At 41.7% G+C, this 23,360-nt stretch overlaps 1 protein-coding gene across 1 annotated transcript in view; it reads right to left on the reverse strand.

Annotated features, from left to right (window-relative positions):
* KLF3 (KLF transcription factor 3) overlaps positions 1–22,974 on the reverse strand; it is a 28,551-nt gene extending 5,577 nt beyond the window's left edge. The window contains exons 1-5 of the mRNA XM_083836269.1: positions 22,706–22,974; positions 19,034–19,072; positions 11,877–11,973; positions 4,947–5,442; positions 4,359–4,506 (exon numbers count right to left, since the gene is read on the reverse strand). Of these exons, the coding sequence (XP_083692395.1) occupies positions 4,359–4,506; positions 4,947–5,442; positions 11,877–11,933 (701 nt within the window). The 5' untranslated portion in view covers positions 11,934–11,973; positions 19,034–19,072; positions 22,706–22,974. The remainder of the gene's footprint in view (positions 1–4,358; positions 4,507–4,946; positions 5,443–11,876; positions 11,974–19,033; positions 19,073–22,705) is intronic.
* Between the last annotated feature and the right edge of the window lie 386 nt (positions 22,975–23,360).

A 23,360-nucleotide genomic window follows, 5' to 3' on the forward strand; every position in this document is an offset into this window, starting at 1 on the left:
TAACTAGCTTTTTTAAAACTTACAAAGAAAAGAACCCCTTCAAATTCCCGTTTTTCAGTCAAACTCAGATTTTTCAAACTATGACTTCGTAGTGAACTTTTGTTGTATTTATTTGCAGCTTTTCTTCTGCCTTAAAACGCTGCTAATTTGCTTGTAATTAGAAATGGCTATTCCATACTATTAAAGAAATTGTATCTTTAGGCTTTCAAAGCAGAACTCAATCTTTATTGTTCCAGCCACTCCTTTAGAGAGTAATTAAGAATTTCCTGTTTGGTGCTGGCAGGAGGGTGCGGCCTCCCTATACCACTGACGTCAATTCCTAAAAGTAGAGTTTAGCCTGTGCAACACACCCACAGGATGTCTAAAGCTGGCTCTCCACCTTCATAAACATTTTTTTGCTTTGAAGCCCACAGGTACAGTGCAGGTAGGACATGTACTAACTGCATACAGCCTTCCATAACAAATAAAAACATAAACATTCGCACCTCTGAAAATACATCGAGGTTCTCAAAAGGTGTCATTCACTACAGGTATTTATGTTTGAACAACAACCTGACTGCACCATTGGGCAGAACCTTGGTTCTTTCTTCCATGTCAGTGTTAAAAGAGGAAGTATGTTTGTCAGAAATGTAAGTGGCATTATGAACCTTGCAGCCTCACAAAGCTGTAGTTTTCAGCTGATCAGCAGGTCCGTATTGGTTCTTTTTTATTTATTTTTTAGCTTGTAACTGAAACTTAGTATATAATGTGCAGATATTAGTATTCCTTGTTCTAAGACCAGCCCCTGCATCTGATAGATATAAGCTTTCTACAACTCCAGTCCTTTCTCAGTGACTGTATTTCTTGTTTCTTTACCAGCTGATTTACATTTAATATCACTAGGTTTATATGGAGAGTTACTTAAACCAAGTTCCTTTAGGGCCTAATATTCAGAAATGCTGAATGACTACTTCTCACAGCAAAATCATGGACATGTGCTAAAGGTCCATTGGTGAAAAAAAAAGGGAAGAAGAAAAAACACTCATCAAGCACAGCAAAGAAAAGTTTGCGCATGGTTTAACAAGAAAAATAGTTTCTATTAGTCTCCACAGCAGCAGGATGGAAATTACTGAAGTGAGAAAAGTTTCATTCTAGTAACCTTTCTGTTATTACAGAGTTACCAGCTTGAGACTTGGGTGTTTCTGTGACTGTTGAGTGATGCACTCTTCAAGCACACATTAAATCCAGCTAAAAGTACCATAATGGCAGAAAACCCAAGGCAATGATTTTAGACACAGATGTACATACTCTTAAATAAGAGACAGGCTTTTAGCGTCTGGAGAAATGCTTTAAAGTAATGTTCAGTTTTACTGCTGTAGCATACTACTCTTTCTGGAGAAGCTCTGGCTTAGCCCAGCAACCAAACTTGGTTTAAGTATCTATGTGTGGAGGGTACTCTTGGATACTGTCACAGCTGGAAAAACCGAGAGAGGATACTGACTGTATGCCATTTGTGATTGTTCATGGTGTAAGAGTGCATACATAAAATGCTGCATATTTGTCTCATTTTCCTTTGGAGGAAAGCAGGCTGGTTAAGACTACAGAATGTTATTAACATTCAGATAGGGGATGGCAGTTCTAAAAAAAATGGTTAAGACGGTGTCAAAAATCAGATGTAAGAATTAATTGTTAATAATAAACGCACAGCCTTCTTCCGTCCCTTCTTACACAAGATACAAATTCATGCAAGGCTAACCATGTAGGCATGGTTCTGTAATAGTTAAGAGTATCTTCCAAAAAGCATGTTGTAATTTCAGCATCTTTTTCTACTTCTTTACCAACAGACCACACTATATTGCTAGCTTGAGTTAGACTTGGACACTTATGCTCGCAAGAGAATATAACATTAACGAGGCTTCTTATACTCGTCAGAGATTTTTACCTGAAGTTTGATTTTAGAAATCACTGCATAGTTACATCAACTATCAGACAGTCTAGGAAGTCCAACAATCCCTACAGAAATGCCACCAACATTATATACATAATTCATCTGCCAAAAACTAATGCTAATTCAAAATCAGTCACTTAAAAGTGAGACTGAGCCTACACCACTGTAACGTAACTTCCCCATGTGTCTGAATGTGTGTCAAAACTTTGGGCAGTTGGAACCTATGAAAAATGACAAAAACAACCTAACGTGTAACTACAGCTCATATTGCTGAGAGAGAGGATGATGAAGCTGTGAGACAACAGGGAATTCTGTAAAGGTTTAATTCTCTCATCTTGTAACTTCTGTGATTTGTCTATTTTTTAAAATGATGAAAGGTAGAAACTACCATATACAAACTGCTCGCTGGAGATACAGCAGAATTTGAACTCGAAAGGGCTCGCTTTAGGAATGAGCATGAACCACAGCACTACAGGTCAGCTAGGAAGCAATTTAAGGAAGGAATATGAGTACTGGGTCTCCACGAACACAATGCCTCTGCATGGACAAATGGATGAGATGCTTTGGGAACAGACCACTCCCATGTAACAATGCTGCTCGTATCTTGCAGCAAATTTTACATTCCTTGCTTGGCGGATGGGTTTCCTGTGGAAACTGGACTCACTGGGAAATAGTTAATGCAAATCACTAATGCAGGTGACAAGCCTACAGAAGTCTCAGCCCTGGAGGAAGGGTGTGGTATCAGCCAGGAACAGCGCTTACTGGTCTGCTCCTCTTAAAGATACCAAACACAGAACAGATGTGCAGCGTTTGATACCCCTGACCCCGCAGAAGTTAGTTCCAAGTACATACAGACCTGACTACCGCATGTGTTGGGTCCACTGCGGAAGACAAGTCACCACCTAGTAACCACGGAAGTTTTCTATTCCATTGTAACAGAACACACAAGCTTACTTTTAAATAAACAGCATCCTGCTTAGGAAAGCTAGCTGGCAACCAGTTAACTGTCATTGCGCCCAAAAAGGCAGAAATGGTGCAAGTACCAAATTAAATGCTAATCAGAGTTAATTGCAAAGAACCTGCAGCCTGAAACCCACACCTAAGGTGCTGAGAGACTTGAAAATGAGGAGGGGTGCCTGGAAGAAGCTTGTGTAGGGTGCAGCCAGCTCTGGAACAACAGCACGCCTTTGCTCTGAAGGACATGCAGAAGACTGCCAGTCCCATGCTTTCTCTGGTTAGAATTATATGATCTTTAAGGTCCCTTCCAACCCAAACCATTCTCTGATTCACCCGGTGTTCCTGCACTCACACACTGTTTTTGGGAGTCTGGCTCGGAGTCCTTCTTCCCCACTCGAGGAGGTGAGGCCTTGTACAATGGCTCAGAGGGTGATGGCAAGGAGGAAGGAAGGGAAGAAATGGATTCCAAGGTCATGTACCATGAAACTAGCTCAGTTCCCAACTTCACGTCCTGCCAGAGCCACACCACCAGCCTGTGTGTCCACCCAGAGCAGTGCCTGCTGAAGCTGAATTCTGGACAATTCCATGGGTTTGTTAAGTTGGAAGTGTTTTTTTTTTTTTTTGTAGGGAAATTGTAAAAGAAAGTGTGGCCATGGTTGCTCAGGTACTTGCTGAGAAATTTTTAACATTTCCAATCAAAAAATTTCTGCCCCAGACCGGCTTCTTCTTTCTAGCCCTTGCTCTGCTTTCTGCAAATAGGACTGCTTTAAACCTGATCAGATCTGTGATCCAGTTCACAGACTGGTCCCAGTAACAGCTGTAACAGCACAAAATGAGTTGGTACTTGGGTGCAAACAAGTGGCAGGGGAGGAGACAGAGCTTCCGGAATTACTTAAGCTGCCAAAAAAAACATTTGTGGAACAATGGCCTCAGGTAAACATGGAACTTCACTGGGTATACAAAGAACTTGTAGGCCTGAGGGGTTTCTTTCCACTGGGTAGCCAAATTTTTTTAAAAGACAAAGAGGTACTCCAAGAAAAGAAAGTCGAAAGAGTATTTTTAAGGAAAGGTATTTTAGGTCATATAAATACAGAAATCAGTATGGAATGTCTTCAATGTATTTTTCGAGCTTGATGCTGGTTTTACATAAAGATGTATCACTGACTTACTGGCAGTCCTACTGTCAGCGAATTGTAGGATTGGAAGCAGCATTACTTCAGAAATGCGTTATATAAATATGACAGATCTACATGGTTGCTATGTAGAAATATGTTATCTACTCCTATGTTGTCAAAGAGGAAAAGAAAAAAGTTGCAATCACATCTCACTGTGGCAGCTGCGGGGAAGGATGTTTTTCTGTATTTTACCACATGTCAAACACAGCGACTCTCCCTCACTCCTCCAAATTAGTAACTACTGCAATGAACTGCATTTTGTTACCCTGCTGATCTTGGGACTACCGTTAGCTACTTACTCTTGCAGCATCACTTGCTGGGGAGACAACGAGGTCATTGGAGGTGACATTCGTTCAGGATAGAAGTCAGTCTTCGATGGTTCGCTTCCTGGTTCTACTTTAATTGTTTTCTTCAGTGTAGGCTTCTCGAAAGACTCAATGACAGGCACTGTATGGGGAAGGGTCAGAGGAGGAAGGCAACATATCAAAAATATAGGCAGCTACATAAACAGATATACATAAAAATCTACAGTTAAAGCAAAAGAACCCCTCCCCAAGCTTTATATTTAGTGCAGCAATTTATACAAACATATAAAATCTTCTGGTTTTAGTCTATCTAATGATGAACTATGATTTAAAAATTTCAATTCACATTTTCATCAATTCAAATCTCAATAGGCCTACTAAGATAAACAGCTTTATGCAGGTATAAAATAGAACAGAATGGTAAGTTTGGTAAAATATTTACATAGTAAACTCTTTGCCTGCATATTTTAGAAGAACAGAAATTATGTCTCCATTTCCTCAAACATGAAAAACACATGAAGAAGTGCCTGGGTATATTTTCCCAGGATGAGAGGATATAAAAAAGAAACTGACAACACAAACCTTGCATGCTACTTGGACTTTCCATCTCATCTGTAAGAACTGTGGACACCATGATGGGCTGCTGGAGATGGGGAGCATACATAAAAGGAACGGGCTGGACCACAACAGGCTGGATAACTGGGAGTATTCCAGGGCTTCTCAGTCCATGGCGTGAAAGAGCAGCAGCCATTACAGGTGGGATTGTTATGGGCATAGATAAAGGCTGTACTCCTGGGGGTGATGGCGTGAATTTACTGATAGGTGAGCTGGGTGAGGACAGAGTCAATCCGGGTGAAGTTCTCCTGTGCACAGTCTGAAATTTCAAGGGGGAAGGAGAACTTCCAGTGGAAGGTGGTGAGCTTCGTTTGTTCACCGTAAGGTCTACTGGCTCCATCTGGATTCCATTCGATAGTCCGTCAGCGTTTGAGTAGAATTTATTGTGCAACATGCTCGGTGTAGAATAAATGACGCTGTACTTGTTTGGCTTCATTTGGTCCATGTAATTGGACGGGTATGACTGTCAGAAAGAGCAGAAAAAATAAAGATCAAATCATGAATCGATGTGCATAAAACTACAGCTGAAAAAGAATGACAGCTAATAAAACTGAGGCAAAATGAAAAAGATTCAAGAAAACATTTTAATGTACTTTCTAAACAAAAGTGAATTAAAGCCTAAGACTTCACTCAGAGGAAGTTACTCACGTACTGATTCACTAACTGTTTCAGAAGCAATGCAAGACAGATGGTGAAAAATAAATCCTCAAAGCTCATTCAATGTTTTTTCTCCCTCAAAAACTGCTTTTCATATACTAAGTTGCACATTACTTAACTGACCCAGCAGACACATGGTGCTATGCCCACTACTTAAGTATAAAATGAGGAACACGAAGTCATATGATGGATCCCAATCAACTGCTTAAGTAACTGGAAAACAATACCTCACAATTGTCACAAGAACAAGGAATCAACTATTTGCAGCCTGTGAGTGATAAAAAAATATACAATTGAGCTATATAACCTATGGGTGATAAACTCAAGAGTGAAACAGGTAAATTCTAAACCTCTGTTTTCTTTTTTTCTTCAGGGTAAAAAAAAAAAAAAAAGCAGCTAACTAGCCAGTCTGATTTTGGAAAACTAGTACAAGGCATAAATATTTGGAGCGTTGGAAGAAGATTCCTGTCAGTTAGTGGTAGATAGCAGTTCTCATTACAGGATCGCATAAAACCCAAAGTTAATCTTAACCTACGCGATGATGTCCACATTTCAGTAAAAATATTTTTTGTAAACCATAAGGTATTAACAATCATTTCTGTAACATTTCAGAATGTTTCTTCTTGGAGGAAAACTTCTAGCAGTGAGTCTTCCTGGTTTCTTACCTTTGTCTTCCCTGTAAATGACATTTGACTGTAAATGTTGATGATAACCAGAAGTATTATTGCAAAATGACACAAACATAATTTTCCTCATTTTTTTTGAAACAGTGAGTTTAGAAAATATTGTATTTTCCTGATGCCTTCATACTACCATGATGAGAAACAACAAATCTGAGTCTATAAAATACTCTTAACTAATGTTATTTTCAAATAAAGCAGCATATAAAAATTGTGTTTAATATTCAAACAGTAAGTATCACATTAAAAACTCTGAAACTTTATTTAATTAATCTTTTTATGACTTAAAAATTCAGTTTATAAAAATGTTCATCTTTTGTGGTAACTGGTTCCGCACAATTCTATAAATATGCCATTATTGCATGCATTGTGGGGTAAAACAAGTTCTGTGGGTATGCCACCATTGCTGAGCCAATTGATAATGAATTTATTTGAATTCCAAGTGATGAAGGGCTCTGAATATTGATAGAGTTTAATATTTAGTTATCAGTTACATGAAAATAACAAACTCCTGTGATCTGTACAGTTCTCTGCGTACCACAGCGCGCATGAATTCACGCATAGCAGAGCCTTGTGCATCTTGCACAAGTGCACTCGTCTGAACCCTACAGCTTAGGAAGACTGCAAGAATACCACAAAGCAAAAAGACCGTGCCCTTTAAATCTTAGGGAATGGCTTTGGTCATTGAGTCAAAGAATGAAGCATCTCCAAGCTGTACCCAATTCTTCAAGTAACACTCAGTGTGTGTTGAAAAACTACCGAACTATTAAGATGTTGTACTGAGACTTGTAAACTGGAAAAGTTAAGTAACATATATTTACACAAGCAAGAAATACTTTCTAAAAACTAGGGAGCAAATAATTTTATTTTTAAAAAGTGACTTTATTTTAGGGACTTGGTATTACCTCTCATGCCTTGCAGTATTTTTCATAAAAGGTTTTCATTGTTGTCATTAATCTGGCACAGATGGCATCAGCTACTTATGGCAGTTTGGGGAAGCTGGATCATTTTTCTAAACTTTTCTTCCTTTCATGAATGTAATTGTCATGTTTCTATCTGAACAGCAGATAAAGTTGTGAAAGAAAAATGAGGTGCAACAAATTATTTTCTTTATGGCAAGAGAGATTTTCATCATCTAAAGAAGCAGAAAAATGCCTCCTTATGCCTCTCGCATTTCAACAAAGAGAAGAAAAAAAGGGGGAATTTCTTGAATTTATTTGTGTACCTAATTTTTTGCGGTATGTGAGGCTTTCCAAATCTGTGTTGGGTACAGGAAGGGTGGAAAAGACAAGAAGGATGCTTGAACAACCAAAAGTGGGATATCTGCTATCAGTCAAAGCCTACTTGTAATACGTTTTTGTTGAAATGTATTCTTCACAGACTTCACAGTGCCCTTCTGTAAATCGGGAGCATTAAGAATAGCAAACAAAAAAGCCTGACTGCCACTGCTTGGCCTTCAAAATGCCACCAACTGCAGTAAGCAGGAGTGTATTCCATAGCCCGCAAGAGCAGTCTTTTCTCACCAATCCTAGACCTTCCCCTGGGGACTGCAGCCTGTTCCATCCTGACCAGATCTCTACCAAATCTGCAGCCGTACTAAGTATCCTATGTTGGAAATACTAAATGCTCAGCATTGATGCAAAGTATGCTGTTGGAACAACGTAAAACTGGATATTATTGCTCTGTCTGCCCAAAATATTTAAGCTGATACACTTTATTGGATTTCCATTGTGGGAATTAAGAGTGCCTGCAGGAGTTCAGTCTGACTTGGATTAAAAGAAGAAAAAAAAAAACAACACACAAAGAACCCACAAATTCTCACTTTCCTTTAAGTTCTGCTTTGATGAAACATCCCTGTGCAGAACAGTGTAACCCCACAGTAGCTCACTACTAAGATGCAGGGTTGTATTTCAACTGATATTCCTTCACAGTCTCCATCCAGATCTTTTTTGTTTGGTATGATACTATCCCTCTTGGACCTTTCTAAGCAGTTCATTTCCCTTTTCTTGCTGTTCAAGGAACTTCTGATATTGTAGTTATCATTCAAAAGTATCCATATGGTTGATACATTTAAATCGGTAATCCGAAAACGAGGAAGAATCACCATGCTTCTCTTCTTGACGAGCTATCAAAAAAGACCAGCCGAACGTGTCAAAAGCACCTATCAGCCCCCAGAAGACTGCTGCTTTCACAAGGGGACATTACGAAGCACTACTCTGATAGCATTTGCTAAACTCTGTTGAACTGCCACAGTGAAACATATCGTTTGTTGTACAGGGTAACAGATTTCGAAGAAAGTCATCAAGTCTTTTTCAAACTACATGACCCCATGAATTTAACTGTAGTCTAGCCAGACTTTTACAAAACTAGGAACAGATGAAGAACCTGCTTACATACTTACACGAGCTGTCAAATCAGTATCACGGAAGAGAATGAACAGGATTTAGTCCACAGTAGCTAATAAATGAAAAAGCATGCTAGTAGACAAGTTAAGACCACAATCCCTCATGTAGCACATTGCACTTTGCCTTAAAAAGGGGTGAAACAAGTTTTTTGTTTTTCTTTTTTACTGATGGAGGAGCAGAGAAAACCGTTTATTTCAATTCAAAGAAAGATGGTCACACATAGAAAAGGAACTTCTTTCACTAAATGGTCACTGGTGCTTGTCCAAATGTTCAAAAAGTCCTCACAGAAAATGTTTAGGTAGGATTCAGATGACTCTGACACTAGTTCACTACGAATTATCATAAAATGTGTTTAATAATTCAATAATTCAATTCAATAAATAGCATGCGTTGTTGGTAGAGTGATGAAATGCCGTGGGTGCGAGCTGCAGTCATCTGAGAAGTATAGTTAATCCTTTCAGCCACACGCCCTGAAATACAGCGGAGTCAAGACTATAATTTGTTTCCCTCTCCCACCCCAACTAATGGGATTTTTTTAAAGACAGACTTTATACCTACAGACAGTGGATGCTCGGGTAAAATAACCAATCATTCCGAAAGGGCTTCATTTAGTCTGACCTCTAATGATACTATTGGAATGACAGATACAATACAAATCCTGATTTTGAAACTGAGTTATGTCAGCCCCTGTTAAACTGAATCCTATGCTCAACACCTCCAAAAAACGACATGAATAGTTTGTCTTTCCTTCTACCTCCTCAAAAGAAGGTCAACAACACTAACGTACTTGGCTATGGCTACTAGCCCTTCCTATGTTCTCTCCGTGCCATGCCTTTAAAGGCTGTTCCTGCTGGGCAGCCTTGGCAGGAGGGCACCAGGGAAGCTACACGACCAAGAAGTGCTGGGGAAGTCAGGAAGACCTCAAGGGCTTGGGCTCAACAGCCTGCGTCTGTACAGAACCTGGAACAAACTCACTCCTCAGCTCGAGGCAAACCTGAGTGATCTCCATGAGGGAAACGTCACCCAAATAATGTCCTTTCATCTGAACTTTCTCAGGAAAGGCTCCCAAAATCCCCCAAATCTTCCTTTCCTGCTTTTATTTTGTATTATGCAGTAACTGAAAATATACGCATTTGGTAAAATGCTCCAAATAGCCTCTAGGAGCAGCTGAGAGTGACAGCACTGAGTTAAGAGGATGCCCAAGATGACACCAGAGGTCCAACCACACCTTTGATGTGTAAGCAGCACGCGGCATAGAATACACAACATCTGGAACTACAGTCCTGAAGTGCATCATGGTTGGGAACGTGCCCTTGTTCTTCCCATTGCAGGTTCTCCCTCTACCGCTGTTCTGGGGGAGAGAAGGCTCACTCCTCTCCTGGTCAGCCTTCTGAGGGACTGACCCTGCCCAGGATGCTGGGGCAGGATCTTCCGCCTCTCATGTGCATCATCCCAAGCCACTACAGAACCTTTTTTGGGAGATGAAGACAGATGTGTACAAAAGACAGCTCATGGTGTCTCTGTAGTGATTTTCTGTTACTCATGTATTAACATTTTTATTGTACAGGTGGCCCACTTTCTGCCTTTGATAGACACCATAAAACATCCTTAGATAATCACAGATAATCACCACTAATCTTACTAAGGACATGCAATAACTGTGATTGAAGTCACAGACAGACTGATCAATACTAAAGTTCTTTCTTGACCCCAATATTGGAATTTGTCAATATGCTTACACCCTCAGTAATAGGCCAATTATTTTTCTATCATTGCTCAGAAGTAAATAAGCCCCATGGAAGTCAAGTTTTAATTTTAAAATGAATATAAAACTTAACTCTCAAGAACTGTCATTAGTAGCACCAAAGAAATCAGTGCTCACAGATGTATTTAATTTAATGGCGATTATTCTACATTTTAAATAAAACAGGAAACAAACTTTTCACTGAGAGATGCCAGTCAGAGCATGAGTTTAATGAGTTTAATGCACCCTAATTTATGCACACTGACTTCACACTTTTAATTGATCAGCCTTTCTAAGGGTGTGGTTTCATGTCACACTTAATCTGATCTTATTGCAGGCTACTGCTGAAAGAGGAGGTCCTGTTCCCTCCTCCTTCCCCCTCCCCTTGCTCTAGCATTGAGCAGCTGCAGAGTGAATCAGATTAGTTTCCTGATCTGACAAAAAAAAAAAAAAAAAAGGGGGTATTTTTGGTGGGTTAGCAATTCTGACCATTCAATGGGCTGATCCAAAGAATCCAAGTTATTCTGTGTCCACACAATAGCCTCATGTCATACAAAGAAGACAGTGGGAGCAAAAAGCTGAAAAAGAGGGATAAAAAAAACCAATCTTTTCTTTCAGCAGCAGCAGCAGCCTAAAGTTGAATAGGTGAGGTATAGATGAAACTGCTTCCTAAGGTTGTATTTCCCTGGCACCCTAAATCATCATAGTTCAGTGTCCCCTTCCCAGCTACACGTTCCTGTTGCTCTTGCTTATCAAACATTTTGCAGAGCTGACCCTATATACCAAGTTGACAGAAAATTAACCCGATCAAAAAGCCAAGTCTCCACTTCTTTTTCTCCAGTTCTCCTACGCTGTTTCTCATCTGATTACACAGTAAGATAATTAATCCAGCATACCCAGGAAAAAAGGCATTACTTTTTTTGTCAGGATTAATTTTCTGCTGGTTAGAGCACTGAGTTAGCCCTAGGCACATGTGGTCAAGACCAGGAGAGAAAGAGAAAGGGGATGGGGAGAAGCTGTTCATTTAGTTCAAAGGTGTAACACTGAAACCACAGGCTCTTGCCAATTCACTGTGAAGTCTGGCAGCTTAATTTCAACCTACTTCCATCAGCAGCATGACCTAAAGAGATCGTATTTGCAGTGTGTGGGTGAGGAGTTCTTGGATGTTCTCTCCTCTGCTCTGTGAATGGGAACACCAGCAGAAGTAAAGCTGCAGGTCACTTATGGACAACAAATTCATGAAGTACAGAAAAAGTCTTCCTACACTATGAGTCTTATTGCCCTAATATCAAAATACAGATTCACAGCCTTTCCTAGACTAGTCCAAAGCTTGGAGAAATCTTGGTATAAATTTATAGATGGAAAAACTACAGAGTCATTACAATGGCTAAAATATTTTTAGAAGTCTTACCACTGAAATAGGGTCCATGGCTTCTTGCTTGATAGGGACTGGGTCAAACATTAGCATCTTTTTTATTCACCTGTTCTGATGCCTGTGATGTCCCGGCCTACGCAAGAAAGACAATGTGTTAGAAAGCTGCAGGAAAGCCCCAGTTCAACTTTCTGAATTGTAGAGAACTTACTGTTTGCCAGGTAAATGTCTGTATTTATCCATCTCTAACACAGTTTCTTAAATATTTGACAGAGCTTCATTAAAAAAAATAATTTATCTTAAGTTTATTCTTCCCCACTCACCACTGAAATAAAGGGACATCTGCTCACTTTAATGAAAGTCGATGTGAATTTTTATTGTTCATGTCTGTATATCAACTTTCATTAGCTGTCAGTGTGTAAACACATCACTGTTTAGATCATACACTTCTCATCATGATTTTAACTTCAGAATAATCTTGTATAGCTGACAATATAGTAAACTGAGTCTGGAGAGAATCTCTTTCCTAAAAGTCCTCACAGAAAAGCCAAAACCTTCATATGCAATGACACAGAAATCAACACAAAGGAAAGATGATTAAAAATCAGGACTAATTTGGAGAGGTACATTCAACGTGCTACAATAACTTAACATTAAAAAAAAACTAAGTTATTTTCCCAAGAGAATATATTTGCTGACAATTCAACAATAATTTCTGCTAACGATGCAAAGGAAAAACTCCAAAAAATCTGGCTGTATTCTGTGCAGCTTCAGTTGTTTTTTCTACAATGTTCAACCTTACTTTTCCAATTCTAGCTTATCTTGAACTGCCTGAAAAAAAAAAGTATTTAGCATAAAGCACGTCATCACTTAACTATTGTATTAGATATCTTTGGTCAGTTTGGAAAGATACTGTGCAGGAAAAGAATAGATATCTCTGCTGGAGTGGGCCATAAAGTAAAGCAAAAAAGTAAAACTAAGAGAAGCAAAGTAATATTGTTCTCAGTGACACGTAGATGTTGGTAAGCATTTATATACTAGTTGAGATGATATATATGACTGATGTTCAGTGAGGATGTTCTGATCACATACAAGTACACTGCACAGCCCTGCAGGGAAGTGGTCTGACGTCTCTAAGATGTTGACAAAAAACTTGCATTTACTTTTGACCAGTAGATGGCACTGGAAATAAACGAATACAGCCAGACGACACCATCTAGACAATTTCACTCCAAGGAAGTAGGCTAAAGGCTCAACAACAGATTTGTAGTTGTTGCTGGAAAATTTCCCCAAAAATGTAAATGAAATATTAAGATATACCTGCTTCAAGTTAAAGCTAACGAGCCTACACTAATGAACAATCTTGCAATTAACTGCCACATGTGTTTGTAAATAAGAAACTGGTAAATGCTTCCAGAGAAAGATGGCATGAGCTGTTACAAGTCTATCATTAATTATTCAGGTATATGAATAAAGTTTTAAGAGTTATGGGAAAATATTACAATATATTTGTAATAAAATATAAACTTAAAATTTGTATATTTGTATTATATAAATTATATCTGCCGAATAACAGAAACAAATTAGGATCAAAAATGAATTAATGTATCTTCATAACTTTTCTTAGAAAAATCATAGGCCTGATAAAAGCAAACTGAAGAAAAAAAGGAGAAAGTTAAACAGAACATCTCAATGCAATTTCAAGTTTAAACTTAAAACGTACTTTTAGTTTAGGAGCAGTTCTGTTAAGATGACTCAACTTACTAAAAGTTGTGATAATTTTGTTAACACTTTAATCATGCTTGCAAGAAGGTTATCAACCATACTTCTTTTCTTTGAATGGTTATTTTTTTCAGGTTTTTAATATTTCCCGGACAGAACTAACATTTCAGAAGACTGTTTCCCCAGAAATATATCCACATATCTATGCACTGAGTACACACATGTATCTATGCATCACTTACGCATGTCCACTGACACACATATGCATTGTGAAAACAGAAGAAAGAGGTACTTTTAGACATGAAGAGTATTTACAGAAAAATGCACCACTTCAGACTTCATGCAGAAGATTTTGGAAAAACTCGCTTTCAAGTTTCCAGAAACTTTCAGTTTTTAGTTTGAATGGGCATTGACAGTGACACAACAAGTTGTACTTTAGTGAAGAGAGGAAGAAGAGAAAGAAGAGAAGAGAAGAGAAGAGAAGAGAAGAGAAGAGAAGAGAAGAGAAGAGAAGAGAAGAGAAGAGAAGAGAAGAGAAGAGAAGAGAAGAGAAGAGAAGAGAAGAGAAGAGAAGAGAAGAGAAGAGAAGAGAAGAGAAGAGAAGAGAAGAGAAGAGAAGCAGTTTGTTCTAAGAAACCAGTCAGGCTCCCCAGGCTATTCATTTTGTCATTTTGCAGTTTTAAAACTGGATTTTCTTCAATTTAAGAATTAGTCCTTTCCTCCTTTTGCTCCAAGAAAGTGCATGAAAGACTTCTGTTTCACATTTCACTTCATGCTACACATCTGAGTGTTTCTTGAAAGGACTCGAAATTACTGTGCAGGAATTAGAGTGCCATTGACAACAGAAAGTGTACTGCACCAAGTAAAAGTGAAAAGTAATTCTCAGTCTTTCTCAGATGCAGTCATCTAAGAACAGTAGCAGAAAACATTACTTTTATTGCTGCATCGTAGTGCAGAAATTGAGTACTCCTTCATCATGTGTTACTCTTAAGAGATAGCTTTTCTTTCCCAGTTTGATAGCAAGTAGAAAAATTTTCAAGAAAGGAAAACCAATGAATGTATAACACTTGGTCTTGTTGGTCCAGATTAGAAAGCTTGATTCTTACTTTGTGGAAATTGATAGAGCTGCTAGAGAGTCAATATAAACCAGCTTTGGGTCTGTCATTTAAAATTCAGCTCAGAGTGACACTTTCCTAAGACTGCAAACAAACTCATAAAACCATGCTCTTTGTGTTTAGAAACAGTGCTCCAAAGAGATTGCTTGGCCCACCTTCACAAGGAAATACGGCTACAGACACGCTAATAAACACACAAATACACCATGCTACTTCAAGTAAGAAGTAACAGTAGTTTTTCTTAGGTTATTTGTAAAATTATGCCTACCAAGTCAAAACCTTACTATGTCTTTCCCCTAAACATGTGAGAAGGGGCCAACAGGGAAAGTAAACAATCTTACTTGTTTCTATTACAGAGGAATGAAAAAAACAGTTGGGTTCTACTTTACACACTGATTTCATAATATGCTTGTTTGAAAGCCCACAAACTGTTTAGTAAATAAAACTAATTTCTGGAAAATCAAAATACTGTTCCTATTTTCTGAGGTACCCTTAAAATAACAGTGAAGAAACAACAATATATTTACATTAAATGTATTAAAAAATAAGGGCTTTTAGTGTTCACCTATTAGATAAATTATTTTACATTAAAAGTTTTTTTTTTCTTCACGTGGGCTAAAAGAATTTAAAATGCATGTAATCTGAAACTAAATAATTAACTGCAATCCGGTAGGCAAACGTTCCACCCTCTTCTTTTTTTTTTTCTCTCCTTCTCTTTTTTTGCTAACAAGCCACCCAGTTTTACTTTCTTGCCTCCTCCCATTCACTCCACCCTGTGGATCTCTGCCAAGTCAGTCCAACTTGTCCAAACAGGACATGGCTTTTGATAAGATTTTGCTCACACCCTGTACTTCAGAAAGACAAATGAAGCAATTGGGTTTTGTATGCAAATAAGGACAGGTGCAAGGTAAAGTCCAGGCAAAGTTCCTCAGCATTTTCACGTGTGAAGTCCAGTGAAAAGAGCAAATGAGAAAAATCACAAAATCTGCACTTACGATCCAACAAGAACAGAAGTATCCCCTCCAGAAGGAGGGTTCGTGTCCCTGTCAGGATTGGGTACTTCTTGCGATTAACTTGTGAATAAGAAAGTACGGTTTGCTGTTTCAGGGACATAATTAGTAAATGAGAGCTTAAAGTTACTTAGCCTGTATTCTGGCAGTAAGGATTTGTATAGATTATTTGCAGTGGCCGAAAGGATCACAGCAGTTGAAGAACACACCCAGCCTGCACATCTGCACCACACAACAGCTGCTGAAGAGCAATCGTGCTCCTGCCACAGCTCTGTACCCCACCTTCAAGGTCCGCCAACCCCACAGACCTGCTAGGAAAGGGTGGGGTGGATGTCCAGTTCTGACTCTGCACATCCAGCAACTACAGATCCTCTCTGCAGCGCAGCGCCTTTGCTCCAGACCTGGGAGCGCAGGCAGTGACCTGAAAGATAGCACAGCTGCGGAGAGCAGGGTGGGGGCCATAAATCCTGCCTCTCTTCACTCTGCATAAAACTATGCGCGAGTGTTTGCTTTCTCAATCTTTCTGCCTGGGGAAGCAAGGAATGCTGCCCTGTGGTACAGTGAGGCTTTGTCTAGAAGCATCAAGGTATTATTGTTACTGTTGGTATAATTACAGAATAATGTAATGGTATCTGCTAAATTAGCACTGCCTGAGCGGCCTCCCCAAAGACAGGGCAGCTTTTGCAGCACTGCTGGTATCTGGCAGCCACCGCACGTCTTGTGGCCGCAGCTCTTCGGCCCAAGCCCTTTGGGACTTACGCTGTTGCCCTGAAAGTGGTACTTCTTCTGTGAGCCTCAAGTCAAACTTCCCCTGTTATTAAGGAGAAGTGATAATATCAGAAGACTCTCCACTGATGAAATCCAAAGGGAGGGGAGGCTTCCTGGGCTGGGCTGAGAAGCCTCCTTCAGTGGAAGCCTGGAAGATAGTCTGACAGAAAAAAACAGCATCTGACAGCAGGAGTCCCTGGAAAGGGCTGAAAAAGGGTTTTCCAGAGCTCCTAGCAAGATGTGTTTGCACTGACAGTACTGGCTGCTCATCAAGACCTGTGTCAGCAAAAAAAAAAGTATTTCTGAAGTTCCATTAACTTTAATGGGAAGTAAGTGAGCGCTGAACTGCGCCGGGCCCCAAAATAGCAGCAGGCAAAGAAACTCCCCAGCTCAGCAGAGCACAGCACTCAGATTCAGCCCCAGACAGCATGAGCAGAGGAAGGAGCAAAGGCCTCGAGATGGAGCTGGGGGAAGGGAACAGAGCAGCCACCCCACGAAGGACAGCAGGGGGAAAATCATGAAGAAGCAGCACACCAAGAAAACCTGTTGTTGGTCAGCAGCCCCCTGCATTTGCTTATTCACTGGATTTCCTCTGGGAAATGGCAGTAAGTGTTCAAAAATGTAGGATACTGCGTAAAAAGAAAGCGGTACCTGGACAAAAATTTTCAGCTGAATGCTTTACTTGTTAGGCATAAAAAGAATATTAAGATAAATGGCAATATTTTGTTTAGATTTCATTAAGTTGTGTCACTTAACAATAAAAAGCTCTCCAAAAATGCCATGCACCCTAGTGCACGGGCTGGACCAAATGGCCTCAAGAGCTCTCCTCCAGCCTTCATTATTCTAAGATTAATATGCCTCTTCAACTAGATGCTTGAATGATTTCAATCAAAATAACTAGTTTTTTAAAATCCACTACAATCAAATATTCTGATTTTTATGTAACAGCACATTTTATTATTTCCTTTCGCATAGCAAAGAATTTCGAACTATTTTGACTTTTTATTGACATGAATATCTCTTACGTTAATTCGGAAGTGCAAGCAGGCTGAAAAATCTGGTATTTTGTGCAGCTTGTACATCCTAACTTTGACCTAGAACTGTTTTGTCATAATCATTTATCAGCTGTGTAGCAGACTAATCAGTATTTCAATTAGATTTGATAATTACTGTTACAGGCTGTTTGAAGCCACATGTCAGAAAATGGATTTCTTGAACGTAAAAATTTCGGGCAAAAAAAGTTTTTGCACTGCTCACTAAAAAGTGTCTTTTCTGCCAAAGAAAAATGGAGTCCAGTTCAACCTTTGGTTCTACATCTACTGAACCCAAGGGAAAGAGAAAGAAAAGCTCTTGAGGCACCTCCATTAGACAATATTCTCCCTTATCAGGGCAGACTACTGTCTGGTTTCCTGTCTCAAGCTACTGCTTACAAGGAGAAACAGTCTAGTAAGGATAAAAGATCAGACTTTTGAAAACAAGTGAAGTATGTGGAATGGTATGATAATCTTTCCCTTCCAAACTGAACTTTGTTTTCTTTATTGTGTTTTTCTTAATTTTCAAGATAATTTTAAAGGACAAATATTAATCCTATCTTTTTATATTACTAGGGAAGAATGACAGAAGATACTGCTTTCTAACATAAAGGATTCTATTATTTCATGAACCTTGAGAGAGATTAGAAATTCTTGATAGTATGGGAGAGAAGAAAGGAATTCTAATCCTAAGGAAAGAAAGTATACATTTATAAATAATAGTTTAAATGACTAATTTGAGTGAGGATTTGAATACAGGGCAAATGCTGATGAACTTCTGTGTATCTACAGCAGTGAAAAAAACAAGAGGGAGAAGAGCTGGATAGCGTAGGGTGTACAAGTGAGACAGTGCTCAAAGAAGTTCAGACTCTTTAAAAGCGGAAATTCTGTCGTGCCTTCATGGATCAAGTTTGCTGGTAACGTACTGACTCCATGATAGGCAGACTTGACAACACACTTGGTTTTTTTTTTCCATTCTGACTTAGTTTACTACTAAAAACCTACTAGAGCTTTATCGTTCAGTTTGGCTGATGTACACTTGCACTTCTTTCCCCTGGGAGGCATCTATTGTGGCTACAAAGCCCTCAAAGGAAAGCTCGGCATCAAGTCAACACTTAATAGGGAAGGGTTAAATCTCTCCTAAAACCAGCTCTGCCAAACTTCATATTCTGGATTGGAAGCAACTAGCCTTGGAATGAAAACACAAAGCTTCAATGCTGACAGCATAAAGGAACTTTAAAAGACCTCCGGTTAGCAGTGCTAATTAATATTAAAAAGTTGGTTTACAAAACTATTATAATTTTAATCTCAGTCTTGGATTTTGTAAGACTTCTGAATACAAAAAGGTGTGAACCACAAAATGTACTGTGTTTATTATACGCTAGTTTCCAATATCAAACTGCAGTTAAATACAACAGTTTTCCTTTGTCACAGGGAAAAAAAAAGATGAAATGTTTGAAATCCTGTGCAAATTGAGTAAATTAAGTAAAAATAGTTATGTAGAAATAAGTGGCAGTAACCAATGTGAAAATAATCAGTAAACGACTTACCAAAACTGTGCGGCCAAATACTTCTTGTTATCTGGATTTCTAAATAGACAAGAAACAAGTTTACGTAAGGATGTGCATGTTATTTAGTAAGTATTTTTTTCACATACAATTAAGCCCTGAAAGAGGAAGTTCATAGCATGTATTTCAGATACTTCTTAAAAGACACAATAGCATTTAAAACGTCCGCAATGATCACAAACAAGTGATCCTTAGCATCCTAAAGAGCAACTGCAGATATTAAAAGGCTACTTAAAAAAATTAAATAAAAAAAGTAGCAAAATAGAAGAGTTGAAGTATTTCAGTGTGTACAGGAAACATGCATATTCCAGCACAGAAATGACAGAGAGGAATAAACAGTCCATCTTGCATTTTCATCCAGGAGCCTGATTCAAAAGCCCAGTGAAGTTAATGCAAGTCTTTCTCTTGATTTCAATGAGCTTTGGCTTGGGTCCTTTAGCTCTTCATCAGTCAGACCCAAAGCAACAGCAAGATTTGTGTCTCTTTTTGGATTTCCTCTTGATGTTTCTCCATGTTTGCCTGTAACAGGCTGTGGGGAGAAGACAAATCTAAGAACAGGACTAAAAAGACTACTTTTGCACTTTCAGAAACGCAAAACGCAGGACAGCTATGCCTATTGATTCCAAAGAAAAATTAGCCAGCAGTCTCATTTTCTGTATTACATCCATGAGACAGAGAATCTTCTAGTTTGGATGACGAGAAAATGTTTATTCCTTTCATGAACTGGAACTACGAAGTGCTCGCGTTGGGCCATCCAGGTTGGGTACGGGCAGAAGCCAAAGCTCCCTTAGAAAGGTGCATCTGCAAGGTGTGGGCTCTCTTCTCGCACTCTTTTTACACCAGCGTAACTCTGCAGCTTTAATGGAGCTATTCCAGCCTGGCTGGTGTTGCAAGCCAGAGGAGAAAACTGGATCCCAGTTCTCTGGAGCCTTGAGTACCCGTTCTCGGCAAAGGGAGCGAAGCTCTCCAGGTCACCCCCATAAGCACATTGGGAGTCGCGGGTGCGCGTTAAAGGTTAACTCGGAAATCTCATGATGACATAACACAGGCATCTTAAGCAATCGTGAGTGTGTAGGGACATGATAACTCACTGGGTGGGGATTGGGAGTCGAGGGGCAGTGACAAGGGGCCTGGACGAGGCTACCGATCTACCAGAAAACAGCCTGAAACAGGAAAGAGCACCACATATGCCACTTGGAATGTGTGACGCAAACCCCAGCCTTGAAACAAAGAACAGGAAACAGCTCTGCTGGCTGCGCTGGGGAGAAAGCACAGAGAAACATTTAGGCGGCCCTCCCTGACCCTATATTCATGAGCAGCTGGAGTCTTTTAAAACAACAACAGTGGGTGGAGGTGTTTGTTCATTGGGTGTGAAGAAAAACACTGTCTTTATGCTGGGGACCTGCCCTATTTACAAACAGGCACCCTTAACAACACGAGGGAGCACGAGATTTTTTAGACACCACGGGTCATGATGATTAACCGAAGCCTTTCCCTGGGATTGATTGATTTATTACAGGACTGACAGAACGCCAGTAGCTAAACAGAAGCAGAGCTTCGTTTCTCCAAGCAGTCAGCTCCTAGCCCAGAAGCGAGGACCTACACGAGCAGGACCAAGGGAATCAGCCCGCCACAGGAGCAGCTGTAGAGGAAGGGGCTGATGCAGGCAGCATCTCGCTTCTTTGGGCCAGCACTGCTCAATGGTTGAGGACCTGCACAGCTCAGCGCACCTAGCGCATCTGTCCAAAGCACCGCACGCTTGGCTTTTGGCATCCCTCTGCCATATGCAGAGACTTTGCCTCAGGACCTGACTTTCTGTGGATAAAGCGCTTTTATTTTCGAAACACCCTAATACCCAGCCAGATAAATGAACTCCTTCCTCAAGGTGGAGGCAGAGGAAAGGTGCATTTTGTCGAGATGTCATATACTAGAGTAACTTCAACACTTGCCTTCCTTCAAAGCTGTGGTTTCATTGCACTCTTTTCCCTTACGTGCTTTGCATCGGTTATTTATACACCAGGGGTGGGACATCTAATGCTATCCAATGTGAGAACGTGTTACAGCAAATTATGTGGACTGGCACTACAGCAGCACTAACAACTGCTGCAGGCTTTCCATGGCTGGTGTTTAAGAGCGCGCTGGCCAGCAGAGCATCTGCACAGCGATGTGTGGGTGCAGGCTTTATGCTGATGATATCAGCTCCTTACTTTCCTCATACTGAGTATCTGGAACTAAGCAACTTGGTGGCTGTACAACTCCTGTCTCTAGTACCTTAGAGCCTTTGACTGATCTCACTCATGTTTACATCATTTTTTATCTGAAGGCTTTTGCTTTTGGCTGACCAGGTATCGACTGCATGGCTCAAATCCTCGCAGCACATCGGGGCTGTCTCACGGCTCTGTTACTGAGAGGAAATTTTGTTCAGTTTTCCATGGAAGGCACAGACCCCTTCATATCTTCTCCCTCCTCACACACACCCCGCCCTTGCCCCCGTCCCCCTTGTGGTCTGCACCACACCGCATGCAGGGGAAAAAAGGTATTTTGCCTGCTTGGACAGAAATAAAAAAAGGCCACTCACACCAGCTTCAGGTTTTTGTATTTATACTAGACAAAAAGCTCTTAAAAATACAAGAGGAAAGTTAGTTTGAAGTAAATCTCTCCTGGGTCAGGCAGGATTATCAAATCCAGATGTAGTTCCTCTCACACAAGAAGTTCCTCATGCAATTACCAGAAGTGTGCATCTTAAAAGTATTCTATGGGAAAAAATCGTTACTGAGCAGCCATGTGAGCCTTTGTTTTCAATACAGGTAATGAGCATTTATGGATATTAGTTTAAATAAAGTCAAGCCTTCAAAGCTCTTGTATCCGGCACCCAAATTCAGCTTTTCATAACAATAAAACCTTCAGAGTTCAGCTCTACAAACAGTGGCACTTCCTGCGTTTTCAAAGGCTAGGAAGCAAATAAAACACAGCGGACAATACAGGTACAGTAAGTGAATTATCAGGGGAGGACACGAGGCAAGTCCCTATTTATTTCGCCCCCTCCATGCCCCTCCTGAGCAGCTCCCAGCCCCTCTCTCCGCCTGCGCCCCCCGGACCAGGCTGTCCCGTGCCAGGGTTGCCCCGAGCCGTGCGGGACGCGCATCTGACAAAAGTCCAAAGTAAACGCTCCCGTTCCCGTTTAGGCTTAAAGAAATAATAATGATAATAATAAATGAACGGCATCCAGAAAAAGGGAAGCAAATTGCGGTCGTTATTCCTACCGCCGTGCCCAACTGCGGCGCGGCGTGGTTGAACTTCACCTCGACCCCTGCCAGCTCGGGGAGGGGGGGGCGACATGGTTTTGAGGGGCACGACCATCCCCTGGCTTAACCGGGAGCTCGGCCGGCCCCTTCCCAAAACCCGAGGCCCCCCGGGAACATCTCCCCGGGCCGCTGCCGCGTCCCCCCGTCCCCAAAAAGCCCCCGCAGCCCGCAGCCGGGAGGGCGGCCCCGGGGGCGTCCCAGCGGGGGGGGGCGGGCGGAGGCCGGGGACCCCCCCGGAGGCCGGGCAGGTGCGCGGAGCCCCCCCTGGAGCCCCCCCGTCCCCACGACCCCGTCCCTCCGGCAGCTCCGGGAAACTTTCCGGGGGGGGCTGCCGCGCACACACACTTACGCTGGGCGGGAGGTGCGGAGGGCGCCGTGGGGGCGCTGGGCGGCGAGGCTGGAGGCTGGAGGCGCCGTGGCTCCGGCTCTGTGTGTGTGTGTCGTGTGTGTGTGAGGAGGGGCCGGCCCCGCTCCCTCCCGCCCTGCCTGCCTGCCTCCCGCCTTCCCCCCGGGCTGCTGGCACCGGGCCGCGCTGTCACATGACGCCGCCGCCTCTCTCGCCCTGCCCGGCTCCCCGGGAGGGTCACGGAGGGGAGCGCGGCCGGGCGGGGAGGGGGGGAGGCAGGGAGGCAGGAGGGCGGCTCCCCGCCCGCCCGCCCGCCCGCGGGGTGGAGGCTCCGCCGAGGGGCCGGGGCGAGTCGCGGCGCACAAACAGGCGGGCACGCCGTGACTCCCCGCCGCCCGCCCTGCCTCCCGGGGGCAGCCGGCCTCGCGCAGACACTAATTATCCGCCAGCGGCCCCGGGAGGGGCGGGGAGCGGGACAACCACCGCCGACAAACCTGCCCGGCCGGCCGCTCCTCCCCTCCCCTCCCCTCCCCGCCTGCCTGGCGGCCGGCCCCGCAGCGCGCCCCTTCCCCTCCCTCCCTGCCCACCCCGGCCGACCTGCGGCGGCACAGCAGCCGTCACGGCCCGGGGGGAAGGAAGGGAGGAGGGAGGGAAGGAG

This window comes from Anser anser, assembly GCF_964211835.1.
Source record: "Anser anser genome assembly, chromosome: 4".
In the NCBI taxonomy this organism is placed as follows: domain Eukaryota; kingdom Metazoa; phylum Chordata; class Aves; order Anseriformes; family Anatidae; genus Anser; species Anser anser.